Source organism: Solanum dulcamara, chromosome 12 (genome assembly GCF_947179165.1).
Source record: "Solanum dulcamara chromosome 12, daSolDulc1.2, whole genome shotgun sequence".
In the NCBI taxonomy this organism is placed as follows: Eukaryota; Viridiplantae; Streptophyta; class Magnoliopsida; order Solanales; family Solanaceae; genus Solanum; species Solanum dulcamara.
Genome location: NC_077248.1, coordinates 6,070,135 through 6,088,413, shown reverse-complemented (window position 1 = coordinate 6,088,413; position 18,279 = coordinate 6,070,135). Strand labels below are relative to the sequence as shown.

General features: G+C 34.8%; 2 protein-coding genes and 1 pseudogene across 2 annotated transcripts; 2 read left to right on the top strand and 1 right to left on the bottom strand.

The window, feature by feature from the left end:
• Nucleotides 1-639: 639 nt before the first annotated feature.
• Nucleotides 640-3,537, top strand: LOC129877047 (probable protein phosphatase 2C 38). The gene is made up of 4 exons (XM_055952525.1): nucleotides 640-1,078; nucleotides 1,651-2,018; nucleotides 2,380-2,616; nucleotides 3,238-3,537. Exons 1-4 carry the CDS (start codon nucleotides 778-780, stop codon nucleotides 3,460-3,462), a joined length of 1,131 nt encoding a protein of 376 aa, XP_055808500.1. The 5' UTR covers nucleotides 640-777; the 3' UTR covers nucleotides 3,463-3,537.
• A 6,493-nt stretch (nucleotides 3,538-10,030) lies between these two features.
• On the top strand, nucleotides 10,031-13,132 carry LOC129877512 (glutathione S-transferase L3). The gene is made up of 10 exons (XM_055953025.1): nucleotides 10,031-10,187; nucleotides 10,379-10,453; nucleotides 11,011-11,071; nucleotides 11,209-11,295; nucleotides 11,850-11,948; nucleotides 12,082-12,184; nucleotides 12,266-12,342; nucleotides 12,466-12,573; nucleotides 12,726-12,806; nucleotides 12,895-13,132. Exons 1-10 carry the CDS (start codon nucleotides 10,177-10,179, stop codon nucleotides 12,898-12,900), a joined length of 708 nt encoding a protein of 235 aa, XP_055809000.1. The 5' UTR covers nucleotides 10,031-10,176; the 3' UTR covers nucleotides 12,901-13,132.
• Nucleotides 13,133-13,556: 424 nt separating this feature from the next.
• On the bottom strand, nucleotides 13,557-17,412 carry LOC129875497 (probable serine/threonine-protein kinase PBL7; annotated as a pseudogene).
• Nucleotides 17,413-18,279: the final 867 nt, after the last annotated feature.

Genomic DNA, 18,279 nt, shown 5'->3' with positions numbered 1-18,279 from the left:
ATATTAACATAATTTATAAGCAAAATATCAATACGCGTGCTTATACAATTTCTCTTAGATCCTTTAATTTCGTAAATACGCGTAAATGATTATAACTTGATGAAAAAGGAACTAAAAATGTAATATTAGCCTTGTGATATAAGACCCTAGAAAGAACCATGACCACAACCACAATAACTAAAAAAATATCAAAAATATAACAACAAAGAAGCATAGAGACACTCAAATAGAGATAATTATGGAGGTTCACCATGTATTATATATACCAAAAAAATAAAAATAAAAAGATAGTGTCATACAATTTGAGATCTCATCTAACACCAAACCAAACAGATCATTTGGGAAAGAACTTCCAAATTTCAATTTTGTTTTTTTTGTTTCCCATTCCCTCTTTTGATCAAAAAATTGAACAAACTCTGTCACAATCGTATCTTTTTATGGGTTTTTACAGCTAAGGCTGTTGTTTAAAATTGACACATTCATATAAGGACCACTTCTTTGAACTCACATAAAATCTTTTTTCTTCAATTCTGCCCATACACATTTGGTTTATTTCATTTCTTTGGAATTTTGCTACATATTCATGTTTTCTATAGGCCTTGTGGTGCTTGTCAATCAATGAGAAGATTAATTGGAGTCAGCTATATGAATCCTCCACGACAGATCATAGAAATTGAGTAACTTTGTTGAATGAAAATAAATATTCTAAATTGCTAGACATTATTTTAAAACCCCCATATTCATATATAGATAGTACTAATTGCATGAGAAAAAAACATGGTTACATTGTGTTGGAGGCCTTCTGTTAAAGGGGATGGTAGTCGACGAGGAGGTGATCCGAATGGTAGGTTTAAAGGATTAATGTGGTATAAGGATTTGGGAATTCATGCAAATGGAGAATTTTCAATGGCAGTTATACAAGCGAATAATTTGATGGAAGATCAGAGTCAGCTCGAATCAGGGCTATTGAGTAGTGTAAAATTAGGACCTCATGGAACATTTGTTGGTGTCTATGATGGACATGGAGGACCAGAGACATCGCGGTTTATAAACAATGCTTTGTTCTCGAATCTCAAGAGTATGTATACGTAATGTTTTTAATTCGAATGCATGATGTTTTATTCTCATATTGACTGTCCTTGTAAGTTCAAAATGCTTTCTTAAATGAATTGTGTGAATTTGATTGATTTTATTCAAAAGGAGATGTTATGTATCCAATATGTTACATTGATTTTGTCATGAAGTCTAAAATGGCACTGCCCCCATTGTCTAGACCTAATTTCAGAGTTCAATTTTCTCGACCAACTTTTCTGTTCAAGGCAAATGTGCCTTTGTTATATAACATATTCAGGGACGGATGCAGTATTTTGGTACCAGGTTCATCCGAACCCAGTATTTTCGATGAACAACATACTAAAATTTCAAAAACAAATATTAGATCTGAATTTGTAATGTTAGAAGTATAATAAGTTTAGTGGTAAGAACCTTACATGTTGAATCCGACAACAACAACATACCCATAAGTGATGTCTGGGGAGGTAGAGTATACGCATACCTTACCCCTACCTTACATGTCTAAATCTTGAATCCAACTCTCAACGTATTATTCTCCAAAGTTATTTGTATTTGATACCTTATTCTCATTTTCAGAATTTGCATCAGAGCATCAAGAAATTTCTGCTGATGCCATAAGAAAAGCCTTCTTGAAAACTGAAGAGGAGTTTCTGTCACTTGTAAAGAGACAATGGAATGAGAAGCCACAGATTGCAACAGTAGGATCATGTTGCTTGGCTGGTGTAATATGTAGTGGACTCCTATATACCGCCAATGTTGGAGATTCGCGTGCAGTACTAGGCAGAGTAGATAAAGCTGCAAAGAGTGTAGCAGCTATTCAATTGTCAACAGAGCATAATGCTAGTATCGAATCCGTGAGAGATGAGCTTAGGTCATTGCATCCTCAGGATTCACGGATTGTGGTACTCAAACACAACGTTTGGCGTGTGAAAGGTATTATACAGGTATGTGTTGATAAATATATAGTCTCATCAATTCTTTGCTTGTCTACTCTTTATTTTCGTATTTTTCATTCCTTACCATAGAACAGTTAGAAGTACTATTTCTCCATCTCCCTGATCAAATCCACCAACATTAGAATAACTTGTTAATGGTTGATGATTCTGTATGCAATGTATTTCTGCATCAATTTATTGAAAACTCTCAATAACACGGGCAATGTCAGCTAGCTCAATCATATGTTTATATTGGCAGGAGTAGGGTCCCTAATGCCCCGAGCCAAATGGAATTGAAATATATCTAAGAATTGTTGATGTAATTTATCTTCAAAGGCATTTCAGTGATAGTGATGTTCTTTATTTATAGGTTTCAAGGTCCATTGGTGATGCATATCTTAAGAAGTCGGAGTTCAACCAGGCACCATTATTGGCAAGATTTAGATTGCCAGAGCCCTTCTCGGAACCAATCCTCAGCGCGGAGCCATCAATATCTGTTCACAAACTCATTTCCAAGGATCAATTCGTCATATTTGCTTCGGATGGTCTATGGGACCATATAAGCAACCAGGAGGCTGTTGATATTGTCCACAATCATCCTAGAAATGTAAGCTTTCAATAATCTCTAATAGTAATGACCTTTTCTGTTAATTTACACAGTTGATTTCTCTGGTGTTTTTGCACTGCAAAAGTCCAACATCTGAAAACCAAACTGAATTAATTCCAATAATATTGCCAATCATGATAAAGTGATAATGATGATGATGCACTCAAGGTCGTGGACTAGTGGACAATGAAATTGGACAAAAATTATAGGAGATCAAAGTTCAATCTAACTCGGACAAAAAAACTAGGTGATTTCTTCATATCTGTGTAAACATCGAGCACACTCAAATCTTATGTTTGAACTTATAAAAAGTGCTTCATAGTCTACTTACTTTAAGACAGGATTACGTAGCGATATCCATTTTCCTAAGAATGAAAGGAAGAAACTACTTCTTGATCAGTTTTTACCATACTATTTTTACCTATGTTGCTCGGACTCTCCAAAATGCTGTCGAACTAGTGTTGGATCCTCTAAAAATATGTTACTTTCAGAGGATCCAACATGCACCTAACAACATTTTTGAAGAGTCAGAGCAACATAAATTTCTACATCAAGGATCATCACTAATTACACAGCTTTTGAATGAGATTGTTAACATATACTCCTCTTTACTCTTAGCAGGGAATTGCTAGAAGAATTATCAAAGCTGCTCTACATGTAGCAGCAAAGAAAAGAGAAATGCGATATTCGGACCTAAAAAAGATCGATCGAGGTGTAAGAAGACATTTCCATGATGATATCACAGTTGTAGTTGTGTTCATTGATCCATATTCCATGAATAGAAGTTCTTCTCGCAGTTCAATTCTCTCTATTAGAGGTGGCACTCCCTCCTCTCCAAAAATGTAGTTCCAACATCTTCCAAATGACACTTCATCATGAGTCAATCCACTTGGCAGAGACGGAACCAGAATTTGAAGTTCATTTATGAGTTATGAAATTGCCTCCAAATTTGTAGCTCGTTTAGTTACAAGGTTCGATTTTCTAATACAAATAAAGAGTCTAAGAAAAAACATGGATTCATCTGAACTCCGTAACTAATAGACACAAAAGAAGATGGCATAGCTTCTCTTTGTGAGGCCTCAATGTCTTAGTCTTCTTTCATTTCCTTCTAGTTTTAGAATTGAAATATGTCGTTTCCTTAATTGTTTTGAATTGATGGTTACTTCCAGAGTAACCAAAGAAAAACGTAGATACAAACAATTTATAAGGCATCTTGTTGCATCGTGCAATTGCAAACTGCAGAGTAAACTGTTAAAATTGACAAGATTTTAGATAGTCTTAATATATCAACTTGGTAGATGAAAGTTAGGTGAAAGTTTGATAAACTTTGACATCTTGACAAAATGTGATGTCATGGATGACATCAAGAGCAAGAATTGTTCCTATAAATAGGTAGCTCTTGATTCATTTGAAACACACCTCAAAAACATTTATCTCTTGTCTTCTCATATTCTAAGGAATCAGCAAAATATATTAGAAGAGTAGAGAATTGATAGAGCAATTCTCTTAGTTATATTTGAGATCTTTCCTCTTTCTTTGTTAATATAAAGTCAGTTGTTCTCTGGTGGACGTAGGATGATTCTGATCCGAATCACATTAAATATTGTTATTCTTCCTTATTCTTTATATTTTTACGTTTCTGCTAACGATTGGTATCAGAGCCAAGGTTCTGTCTGAGTATGCATAATGGTTGCATCACAGTCTGAACTTCCACATCAGAAAAGAATTACTTTGATTTTATATATTTCCAAATACTTTGTAGTAGAAAAGGAAGAACAAGTAAAAATGAGTTCCATGAAGTTTGAAATTGATAGATTTAGTGGGCACAACAACTTCAATATCTGGAAAATCCAGATGATGGCGTTACTGCGGAGGGAAAATTCAATCCACGCTATTAATGGAAAGTACCCCGATAACACATCAATTTCCGACAAGGCAAAGATTGAAGAAGATGCATTGAGTGTAATCCAACTATCCATTGCACCTAATGTGCTTTGTGAAATGAGTACAAATACCGAGGAGGTGGCTAAACAATTATGGTATAGGCTGGAAGGGCTTTACCAGGACCGATTGGTTACAACAAGGATGTTGTTACAACGGTATCTTCACACAATTAAGATGGAGTCAGGTACTTTATTGCAAGACCATCTAGATGTATTTAATAAACTTGTGATGGACTTACAGATTGTCGGAATTAAGAAGGATGAGGAGACACTTGCATGTGTTTTTCTATTTTCATTGACTTCAAAATATCGTGATATTAAGAATTCAATGATGTATAGCAAGATGCCTATCACTCTTGAGTAAGTGCGACAAGTACTTGACTCTTGTGATGTACGGAGGCATTTTGAAGGAGACAAAGATGATGAAGCTAGTGGGCTCTTTGTAAAACATTGTACTAGCCAACAGGGAAGGAGCAAAGCAAAGCCCAGATCAAAATCTCGTGTGAATAAGAAGAATGCGGAGTGTTAGGGTTGTCACAAGAAGGGACACTTTGAACGAGATTATCCTATGTCAAAGTCTAAAGAAACGACGAGTGCATCCATTGTTGAGTAGGTACATAATTTTGATGATGAATATGTACTAACAATATCATGAAATAGTGGAGTCTACGACAACAAATGGGTGTTAGACTCTGATTGTACTCTGCATATGACATTCCGAAGAGATTGATTCCGCAACTATGAGAAAAGTGGAGGAACTGTAGTAATGGTCAATAATGCAACTTGTAAAATAGTTGGCATTGGTTCAATTCAGATGTGCTGCCATGATGGAATCGTGAGGACTATTACAAAAGTCTGTCATGTTCCTAATCTGAAGAAGAATTTGATATCCCTGAGTACTCTAGATAATTAAGGCTACAAGTACATGAACGAGGGGGGTACAATAAAGGTGGCTAAAGGTTCTTTAGCCATGCTGAAGGCCAAGCTGGAGGATGGCCTGTACACACTAGTAGGAAACACAATTATTAGCTCTGTTAGTGCATCTACAGTGCAACAGTTATTTGATGATGACAAGGCAAGATTATGGCACATGAGACTAGGCCATATGAGCACACGAGGACTGGAGATGTTGAGAAAATGCAATCTTTTGAACAGTGAGAAGATCAAAACACTTGAATTTTGTGAGCATTGCGTCCTAGGGAAGCAGAAGAAGGTCAGTTTCAGCACTGACAAGCACAAAACGGGAGGAGTGATAGACTACATCCATTTAGATTTATGGGGTCCCTCTCAGCTTCCATCGAAGGGAAAAAAGAGATATCTTCTCACATTTATTGATGATTTTTTATGAAAAGTTTGGGTGCGTTTATTGAAGGCAAAAGTGATGATTTTGAAGCATTTAAAGAATGGAAGATTTTGGTTGAGAATCAAATGGAGAGAAAAATTAAGTATCTTCACACAGATAAATGGCTTGGAGTTTTGTAGTGAAGAGTTCAATAATTTCTACAAGGTTCATGGGATCGCAAGACATAAGATGGTCAGATACACACTACAGTAGAATGGAGTTGCTGAGAGAATGAACAAAACTCTTCTTGAGAAGGCTTGTTGTATGCTCTTACAAGCCAAAATGTCCAAAGTATTTTGGGCTGAAGCAGTTCACACTGCTTCTCATATTGTCAATCGATCTTCAGCATTAGCGATTGACTTTAAGACTCTGAATGAGGTATGGTCAAATGAACTCTCTAACTATTCATACCTATGAATACTTAGGTGTCTCGCTTATTATCATGTTAATGAAGGACAGCTTGAACCAAGTACTAAAAAGACTATATTTGTAGGGTATGTAGATTAAGTAATAGGGTACAAACTTTGGTGTTTATATTTAATCAAATTTGTAGTTATTAAAGATGTTACCTTTGATGAATTCTTTATACTTGATCTTCATAAAGTTTCTGTGGAGTTATCAAGAAACAAGAACAACGAGCAGGTGGAGCTACCGGTGGAGCATACCAAGGAAAAAGATCAAGAGACTCAAGTTGATGAGTTAAAAGATGCAGATCTTGAAGAACATACTTTCAATGAATCATACACAATTGCGAAGGGAAGGTACAAAAGGTAGATACGGAAACTGAAACATCTTATAAAGAAAATCTGATTGCATACGCGTTCGTAGGTCCAAAAGAAAAAATTAAAGACCTCAAGCCCTCTTCGTATGTTGAAGCAATTTCTTGCAAAGTTGCTGCACAATGGCAGTTAGCCATGATGGAAGACATGGAGTCTCTTCACAAAAATGAGACATGGTTCTTAGTTGAAAGGCCAAAGGGGAAGAAGACAGTTGGATGCAAATGGATCTACAGAAAGAAAGAAGTATTTCAAAAGTGGAAGATGCTAGGTTCAAGGCGAGGTTGGTTGCAAAGGGTTTCAATCAGAATGAGGGAATTAACTATAATGAGATCTTCTCTCCCATCGTAAAACATAGCTTAATTCGCATGCTACTAGCATTGGTTGCACAATTTAATTTGGAGCTTCAACAGCTTGGGGTCAAAACTGTTTTCTTACATGGTGATCTAGAAGAGACAATCTATATGGAACAGCCTGAAGGTTTCCTAGCTGAGGGAAAAGAAGATCATGTATGTCAACTGAAAAAGTCTTTGTATGGTTTGAAGCAATCCCTTAGACAGTGGTAAAAAAAAGTTTGATGCATTCATGACTACACATGGATTCTCGAGAAGTGCATTTGATAGTTGTGTGTATCACAAAAAAATGTCTAGTAACTCTATGATTTATTTACTGTTGTATGTTTATGATATGCTTATTGCTGCTAACAACATCGCAGAGATAAATATTTTGAAGAAACTGTTGAGCAAGGAATTCGACATGAGGGATTTGGGAGATACAAAGAAAATTCTTGGAATGGAGATTTCAAGAGAAGATGATGTTGTACATCTTTCTCAGAAGAGGTATATCGAAAAGGTTCTTGAGAGATTCAATATGCAAATGAGAAAGCCTGTAAGTATATCGTTAGCTTCTCATTTTAAGCTTTTAGAGTTCCAAATGCCTCAAGTCTGCGGATGAGATGGAGCATATATCAAAAGTTCCTTATACTAGCACAGTTTGTAGCATTATGTATGCTATCGTGTGCACACGTCTAGATATTACTCAATCTGTTAGTGTGATAAGCAGGTACATGGCCAATCTAGGAAAAAGGCATTAGGAAGCTGTCAAGTGGATATTGAGATATCTCAAAGAAGCTTCTGATGTTGGCCTAACCTTTTAAAAAAGTGAAGGTATTTCAATTTTCGGTTATGTGAATTCTAACTATGCAGGGGATCTTGATAGAAGAAGGTCCACAATTGGATACATCTTTACTCTCGTTGGTAGTGCCGTTAGTTGGAAATCGACTTTACAATCGATTGTCGCTTTGTCAACAATAGAGGCAGAATATATAGCAGCAATAGAGGCAGTGAAAGAAGCTATCTCGTTGAAAGGTTTGGTGGCAGAATTGAGTTTGGTTTTAGTTGGAATCAACTCTAAGATGTGATAGTCAAAGTGCTATTCATTTGATTAAAAATCAAAGATTTCATGAGCGCACCAAACATATTGATGTCAGATTCCATTTCATTTGAGATGTCATTGAAGAGGGAGCTATCAAGGTCGAGAAGGTTATCACAGACGATAACGTTGCAAACATGCTGACCAAGATAGTCCCGCTTGCCAAGTTTGCACACTGCAAGGACTTGGCAGGAGTATGCATCAACTGATGCAAACTTTGGGAGAACAACTGCTAAGTGGAGCTAGTGTGTTCAACAAAGGTTTGATTCTTCTTGCTTCTTACAACGGGATTGCCTAGTAAGCTTAGAAGTTTTGGCCGGAGTTGTTCATACACATGCTCGGAACGCAAATCATGGTGGAGATTAAAATATTTGAGGTTGAAGACACAATCAAAAGTTGCTGAAAGAAAGTTGAAAATGGAGAATCTTGTCGAGGGGTAGATTTGATAAAATTGACAAGATTCTAGATAGTCTTAATGTAGCAACTTAGTAGGTGAAAGTTAGGAGAAAGTTTGGTAAACTTGGTAGGTGAAAGTTTGGTAAACTTTGACATCTTGACAAAATGTGATGTCATGAATGACATCAAGAGCAAGAATTTATTTCTATAAATAGATAGCTCTTGATTTATTTGAAACACACCTCAAAAATATTTCTATCTTGTCTTCTCATATTCTAAGAAATTTGCAAAATACATTAGAAGAGTAGAGAATTGATAGAACAATTTTCTTAGTTGTATTTGGTATCTCTCCCTTTTCTTTGTTAATATAAAGACAGTTGTTCTCTAGTGGACGTAGTATCATTCTAATCCGAACCACATTAAATATTGTTGTTCTTTATTGTTTTTTATATTTTCACGTTTTCTCTAACATAGACAGTGAATTTGACCGGATCCCTTTTTTTTTGAATTAATAAAAGGAAACTTGATCACCACTAAGATGGTATCGATCAGTACAAAAGAACCTTGTGCAAAATTATTCAACTCAACAAAAACCTTATTGAGTGTAGCCTATAATTTGAAATAATTCTCGAATCATTAATTAGATACCCGATTTAAATAAATTAATAATATACTTATATCAAATCAAGGCGAATGTTAAACTTCACCATTTCAGATGGAGTTTTGAGAACTAGAAGGAACTAAGAGAGTAATCTAACTGGCTGCTTTGTATTGATGTGATTATTTGACGTTTACAATGAATGGATTTAGAAGGGAAAAAATATATTCTATCAACTCTATTTATAATCACCTCAACTGTTGTAACATAATTTGTCCCAGCTGTACATAGCCTACATTCAGTCCACATTCATTCCCTTACTACAGCTGTACATAGCCTACACTCAGTCCACATCCATTCCCTTACAATCATTTCAACAACGAATGCAACTTTAATCATAAATTTCATGACTTTCTAAATGACATAATACACAAATGTGTCATTTAACTTGGCTTCAGCTGATATTTGTGTCCTCCAATCTTTTTGTGGGCAAAAGTACACATATAAATTTGTATAAAATTGAACAAGTAGTCACGTGCGTCCTACCTGACATATTGCACGTAGGATGTGAATTGTTATGTAGGATGCATGTATCTACTTGTTCAATTTTATACAAGTTTAAGTATCTACTTATGCACATTCAAAATTAAAGTACATAAATGTCAATTGAAACAAAATTAAAAAGCACTTTATAAACTATTTCTATAATTTTATGGTCTTTTTACCCGAAATTCTCATTTTTACACAAAAATCTGAAAATACTATTTTTCTTCTATTCATTTTATTACAAAGGTCAGGAAATGTTAATTTCTCGTATGAACCTATGAAATTATGAATGCGTTTGACTTTAGGCAACCTAGCAAGCTACAATATGATCATATCTACTCTCTTCGAGAATATTCAAATTGAAATAGTGATAAAAGAGTCGAAAGAAAACAATTTTGTTTGTATATCTGTCAGCGATGACGCACCTTGTCCCACTTTACTAAATTTGGTCAGGCTCATCATGCTATAAAAGGACCAGTTCCCTTCACATTTGATGATCAAATTTCACACCAAAAATTGTCATCTTTAATGGCTACTTCGTAAGTCTCTGTTTCTTGTTTTTTTGTTTTTTTAAGTGTACACATGGCGGAGTTGATTTATCATATCGTTATTCAGCTAATAGGTTATTATCACAAAAAAAAATATAATTTTTTGGAATAATAACTATTAATTAAGTATCCGTATAAGATATTGGTAAGATTGATTTTGCACTTTACTTTGTTTTTTACAGAAGTGTACAAGAAATTCGTCCTGCATCTCTCGATTCTACGTCCCAACCTCCGCCCCTGTTTGATGGAACTACAAGGTTAATAATTACCCTTTCTCTTGCTCGCTGTGTTGTGTTATTTTTTGTTTGTTAATCTCTCCGTCCGTCTTAATTTATGTGATGGGAATTTAGAGTATGAGGATAAAAAAACATTTAAAAACTACACAAATCGTTTAGAAATAGTTGTCATGTTTCATTTTTTTAGAGTCAATTTGATTAATTTTGTAGGTTAAATTAGATTAGATTAATTTATATTTTAAAATTAAAATTAAAATATTTAAAAATTATATAAAAAATACTATAAGTTGTAATTTTTCACATATTAATATAGTGAAAAAAATACATTTTGAAATATTGGTCAAAGTTTATGTAGTTTGACTCTCGAGAAGCAAATGTAACAAGTATTTTAGGACAGAGGGAGTACAAATCAATATAGCTAATTCAAAATATTCTTAAAAATTTGAGAAAATAATAGTCAAAAGGAAAAATAATTTGATTCCCCAAATACCAACACCTACACATAAAATGAGACGGAGGGAGTATTTTTCTTAATTGATAGATTGTGAACTGTGTATTTATTTTTTCTTGTTTTGAAGGTTGTATATCAGTTATATTTGCCCTTTTGCTCAGCGTGCATGGATTACCAGAAATGCCAAGGTTCCTGAATTAACTGCAAATTCATTCCGTATTTTTTTTTAATTTTGCATGTAGAGTATATATAGTACTTAGAATCTGTGAATTTATTTAGATGAATAATGGTCATAAATAAACTTTGATGTTATTGACAATTGCAGGGTTTGCAAGATAAGATCAAATTAGTTCCAATTAATCTTCAGAACAGGCCTGCTTGGTACAAGGAAAAAGTTTACCCTCAAAATAAGGTAATTTCTTATAGGAGCACAAAGTTTATCTTCTATCAATCCAGTATATATATATATATAACATAGCTGAACTTTTTGGTAGTTGTCATGTTATAACAAAGTGAAGGCCTTAATTAAGCCTTATATTGTGAAAAATAAGTGGAACTGACCTAGTGTCGTCAGGGACGGAACTTTCATTTAAGTTACTTCTACAGAACTCAGTAACGTTGACTCAAACTGTTTATTTGTGTTGAGAAATTCACTTAGTACGTACGAAAAATCTATTCGGAATGCAGTAAGCAAAAATGGTTGTGATCCAAAACTCATAAACTTAAAATCCTGAATCCGACTCTAAGCGTCGTGATATATGCCAAATTATAAATGCTAGAGAACTCCAAAATAAGATGAAGCGTGCTTGCGACTCTTAAAAACTAATCCTTTTCCTTCAAATTAGAGATTTTCTGCTGAACCTGATACATGAATGAGGGGGTTTTAAAGCTTTCCACTCCCCAAATATTAGATTGAAAATTGAAGAGCGCGCATATTCCTTGTGTCTGGTTATGTATTTTCCATAGGTGCCCTCTCTGGAACACAACAACAAAGTGATTGGAGAAAGTCTCGATCTGATTAAATATATCGACAGCAACTTTGAGGGGCCATCTCTTCTACCTGATGTAAGCTGCAAAACTCATTCTTGGCCTAAACTGATTATTCTTACTTTTCAACCCTCCCTGAACTGGCACCAATGCATAGAAGAAGAAAAACAGAGAAGTTTTAAATTTGAGGTGATCATGTAAAATGGTTTAGGACCCTAAAAAACAGAAGTTTGCTGAAGAGTTGATAGCTTACAGCGAAACGTTCCTGACAGAAGTATATGGTAACTTTAAAGGAGATATTGAGAAGCATACTGGTAAGATTCTTGAGCATTTGTGTTTTGAACTTTATTATGTATTCCACGAGGAATTAACAATAGTTCACACACCTGCACCAGGACCTCAATTTGACTACTTAGAAAAAGCTCTCGAGAAATTTGATGACGGACCTTTCCTCCTAGGACAATTCAGTCAGGTCAGTTATATTTATACTTTGTTGAGGTATTTCTCTCTCAATGGTGTATACTGTAAGATGGTAGCTTTAGCTTTCCGAATTTTGAAATTTCATCATATTGAAGTTGAAATTGTGGTGCATTAGGCCGACATAGCATATGCTCCCTTCATTGAAAGGTTCCAAATCCTCTTGAAAGAGGTGTTTAATTATGATATCACATCTGGAAGGCCAAAACTAGCAAAATGGATAGAGGTATGAATGACTACTCTGTGTTAAACTTTACTTGCCTTAAAATTGTGTCATGAAGGTACCTGGTGGCTTTATGATTGCCGAACTAGTTTAGGATTGAAGCATAGTTGACTGATTATTTGATCGATTCGTTGTGCTGTACAATTGCCCTGCAGGAAGTGAACAAGCTTGATGGCTACATTCAGACAAAAGCTGATCCCAAGGAAGTGGTGGACAATTATAAGAAAAAAAATTTGGTAGTTACTCATATGTGAAGAACTTGATATTTTAATTTTGCTTAGTTTGAACATTCTATGCTAATTCTTCTCCATCTGTTCATTGCAGGCGTAAAACTGAATAAAACGCTCGATCCATACGAATAAGTGGTGCTCTGTGCTCCATTCATGTCAAGGACTTGAAGGATTATGCATTAGTAATACATAAATAAAATGGTTCTAGTTTGTTTGTTATCTGTGTAAATTGAATCTTAAGACCGTTATAGCATTTCAATTCTCATGTATTAGAAAATTATGTTTTGTGTGTGTATCAAGCTAAGTACTTAATGAAATATTATTTCTCATAATTCTCTGTTGATCTCAAGAGTTGATTTTTGAGATTCTTTCACATATAAGATGAGATGGGACGGCCGCAGCGGGATTAGCATAGGAAAGCCCGCCCAAAATAAACTCACATTCGAAACATAAGTTTCATAAATATCATAAAGAACAAAATATAATCATCAATTTATCAAACACATAAATCTAACGAAATCATTTAATACCATTCTATTTTTTTCAAATGTACACATGCATGACTGAATTATATGTAACAATGGGCTGGAATTTCAGAAATGTGAGTTTCAACCACACAAATCTACTTCAAATAAGCTCAAATTTGAATATAAGTTGCATGTATCATAAAGAACGAATTTCAATCATTAATTTATCAATATAACATAAATTTAACAAATTCAGTTTAACACTTTCAATTTTTTCATATATGCCACACATAATTGAAAAACGTGTTAAGATTGGCTAACGTTTCAGTCATATGTGTCTAAATGCAGAAGTGAAAAAGAAATATATTCTTCACCTGCAAGTAATCTAATATTGAGTATTCATGCAAAAAAAAAACATAAATTGGGTATCACTTAAATGGGGCGATCTAAATAGGACACGCCGTGAAATTTTTACAATTAAAGGAGAAGCTTCCGTGCACCTCGACTTATTCTTCAAGGTACCTGCTACCTTCCACCAGTATAACTAAGCATTTGAGATGCACAGAGTCCGCGAGTGGCACAAGCACCATTTTGATATTGTAGTTCAATATTTAATTTTCAGCTACACTTAGCAGTTGCCATCATTCAGGAGAGAGTTTAGATATTTAGTCTGAGCTATATACAGCCTTAGTTTCAGAATCATATTTTCCTTGAGCAATATATCAGAATCATATTTTCCTTGAGCAATATAAGTTAAGGATGTCACTACCTCTGCCATGGAAGGACACGGGTGAGGTTGCTTTTGGACACGCGTGCCTGCGACTAGAACAGCTTGCTTCAAGCCTGTTGCAGGATAATGGACTTGAAGCGCTGGATCTGCCATTTCTGAGAATTTGTGATCTTTGATCAATGGTTTTGCCTGGCATAAGAGGGGAAAAAAATCAAATGCTACATGAATTGGCTAGTACATCAAACATTGCATTGTGACAAGACCATACTTTGGTACAAGGAAGTGTAATTAGACAGACTGAACGAAATTGGTATAACACATAAACATGCCCTTTAACCAACTTCAATTGACATCTACGCCCCCAACTTTAGATGTGCACAAGTAAACACTCAAACTCGTATAAAGTTGAACAAATAGACACACCCGTCCTACATGGTCTTTCACATGAATTGCCACGTAGGATGGGTGTGTTGACTTGTTCAACTTTATACAAGTTTAAATGATTACTTGTGCATATCAAAGTTGGAGGGCATAGATGTCAGTTGGGGCCAAGTTAAAGAACATGTTTATTATGCCAACGAAATTCATACAAAGAGAAAACATAAAGTTACCCATGCAATAAGACTGGGCTCTTCTCCATCTTTTGGATTACCGATAGCTTTCCTTCATGTAATGATCTCCAAAAGGACAACCCCAAAGCTGTAAATATCTGATTTCACTGTCAACACACCTCACATATCGTGGCATGCTCTGGTGCTTGGTACCCATAATTTCCCACAAACATTGCAGATACATGGGTTTTACCATCTGGAGGCCCCAGTTTTGCCAAGCTAAAGCCAGATAGCTTAGCTTGATATCCCTCACCAAGCAAAACGTTAGAGCAGTTTATACGGCGGTGTATTACGGTTGGCTGTTCTTTGTCATGTAAATACTCTAATCCTTTAGCTGCTTCAGAAGCAATTTTCATTCTAGTGTTCCAATCAATCTGCATAAAAATCTTTAACTCCAGACTTCATATGAAAACAACAAAAAATCATAACCAACTACGAAAACAAATACCATGAAGATGCTCTTTCAATGATCCTAGTTGAACGTTTTCATAAACAACACGTCTCTGATCACCATCATCACAATAGCCAGCTAGATTTACAATCGTACCTGATCACCATCATCACAATAGCCAGCTAGATTTACAATATTAGGATGGCGTAACCAACTTAACATACAAATCTCTTTAAGAAAATTCCTTCTTCTATCATGATCCACTTTCCGGATAGCAACATCCTGCACCAAATAATATAGAAGGTTTCAATCTACAGTTCTGGCATAACTTGGACATCAAATGCATTATAATCAAGCTTAATGCCATACTGAACTAATTGATTTTATCAAATGATCCTGGTCATCGACACATTTGATTTACTTCAGGGAAAAGCATTGAGCCATATCTACAATATGTGACCCCAGACATGCAGTTTTGATTCTTTCTTCCGAGTCAAAACACATTGAAATGAGTTTGTTTAGAGTTAGTGGCAATACTTGAACTCAAACTCTACTTCTTTAATACTATGTTGGAGTGTGTGAATCCCCTCATTGGAAGACTTCAACTGTTAAACAAAGGATATTTTTGCTTATTTATTCAAAAAATGCAACACCAAATGAGGCAACTCCCTATATTATGAGTACACATAATGTTACCTGCCCTTCTGAGCTCATCTCAAAATGATGCAAGTGGTTAACCTTCTCCAGTGAAAGATCAATAAGAAAATGCAGTTAATATTGGGGGGAGGGGGGGGGGGGGGGATCATCAGAAAACAGATTGTAACTAAAGGGGAATTTTCATTTACTGTTGGGATTTTGCATATGAACACTAAGATTAGTAAGAAAACCCATAGGAGCATTAACCTGTTTGGAATCGATCTTCCCTTTGTAAACTCTTCCGAAATCTCTCTCTCCAAGAAGACAATCCTCATGAAAATTGCTCGTTCCAGCTGCTAATTCCTCAAATTTAAAAATCTTGACTGTAATATGAGTGGACCATTCATCATTAACAGCTTTGTTAAGTTTAACGAGTTCCGAGCCTTATGTATCATGCATCAATTTACAAGATATAACTAAAACCAAGTGGAAAATTTCCAAATATGTCAAGAGTAACCAGCTGATGAACTATAACCAAGCGAAATATCAAGAAACTGGCACAAAGATTCATCTTTTTTATTTTTTATTTTTCCAAAAAGTTAACTTCATCAAATGAGATCATTTGCTAAAGCACCTTATTATATGACAGTAACACATCAGTTTTTTAGAGAGTTGGGGGACAATAGAGCAGCTTCCTCAAAGAAAGCATTATCCTTGTTAAGTGTCCCACTTTACTTGAGGAACGATCCCTATTCTCCTTATATAGTTTTGGATAATCCTCAATTCGTGAACTCGTTTTACAGGTTGAGTTACACTTGAGGTACATTTTGTAACATACTGCCGAAGTCAAACCCATTGTAGTTCTTTATTTATCCAATGTTGGTCCCTCATTTTATGTTGTCCACTTTCTGTCCAGTCCCAGGTGTGCGGACTAAGTGCCTCATAATGTTTGAGTGAATGAGTTGTTGTCTCGTCTTGGCCAAGTCCATTTTCTAGCGATTGTGTTATGTATAACTCTCCTTCCCTTTACATCCAACACAGGTCCATCTCTGAGTTTCTTAAGTAACCAATTCCTACAGGGCATAAGGCACTTTATGTGATCAATACCACCTAATCCACACATCATGCTTGTGATCAGCTATTGAAGTGTGTGATCGTCTCATTTAAAAGCTTAAGTTGTTAAAGAAAATACACTTTTATTATTTAATTGTGTTCTCAACACGCCTCCTCACGTGTGGGTCTGATTTTTTTCATGGGCCAAACACATGAAAATTCTTTTTGATTTGTGTGACGATGAGATTCAATGTTTTTTTGTTCAAAAACAGGTGAGATATCTAGGTTATATCATCTCTAGTCAAGGGGTAAACAGTTACCAATTACGGTTGCAATAGTAGCAGGGGCGGAGCCAAGTGGGAGCAAGGGAATCATCCAAACCCTTTTTGACGGAAAACTATATTGTATATACAAGGTTAAAATTATTTTTTTATTTATATTAGTAGAAAAAATCACGTTTTTTTTTGGAGTATGATGAATGAATCACCAAATCGTCTTTAATACTACTGTTTTCTTCTTCTTATCTCTAATTTTTCTGCAATTCCTAGAAAATGTACATGCCAAATTGAAAAAATTACTTGTAATGGGTAAAGATTAATGGATACCTGCATAAACAGGTCGCCGTCGGTCATTCTCCGTTGACGTCTTCTTCCATTGACCGGTGCATGAAAAACAGTTCATCGTTGACTTTGTATTGCTGGAAGATCACGACTCTGCTTTTTCATGTACACATATATAGATAAACTAGCTACACAGTTTCAAGTTACGTGCTACACTTTTTGAAAAAATGTAATTTATATCAAGTTTTATATATTTGTGTGAATATAAATTATTTTATTAAAAAAAGAAAAAATTAAGATTAATTATTTTTACTTATAAACAAATAATTTTATTGCCTCTTTTGCGCTTATATTGACTTTTTTCTTTATTTCTTTACTTACTAGTGAAATTGCTCAAAATGTTTGGTTGGTCAAATTATTTGAGAAAAAACTTTTCTTTATTTTCTCCAAGTTGTTTACTCATTTTCAATTTTTTTAATAATTTGTTGGTCAAAATATTAGGAAAATATTTTCTTTAGAGAAAAGAAGTTTTTTAAAAGAAAAAAGTGATCTCTAATAAAAATAGAAAAAATAAGTCGCATTTCAAGTTCATTGTCTCATACCCATTCCACACAATCCCCTCAACCCATACCCTTTGACCATCTCACCTCCGCCACTCTCGAATCCCCACTCCTCATGCCATCCCGCTCTATAATGATTTACTATTGATAACATATAAATATTTTGGGATAATATTTTCTTGCTTACTTACCAAACATTAAAAAGTAAAAATAAAATCCACTTAATTTTTAAGAAAATATTTTCCTTTCATAATAAATACACCCTTAGTTCCAAAAGAACAAATATTGTAGTGCTTTTGTTAACAACATTCAAGCAGGTTTTGATAATGACAAATGAGAATCAGATTCACTTGCTGGATGGTGCAGTAGACAGACGTGAAAAATTGGATAAATCCTTATACGAGTCAAAAATGCAGAAATAAGAAAAGACAGCACAATAGGACTCTTATAAGGAAAAGCAATAAAATTAAA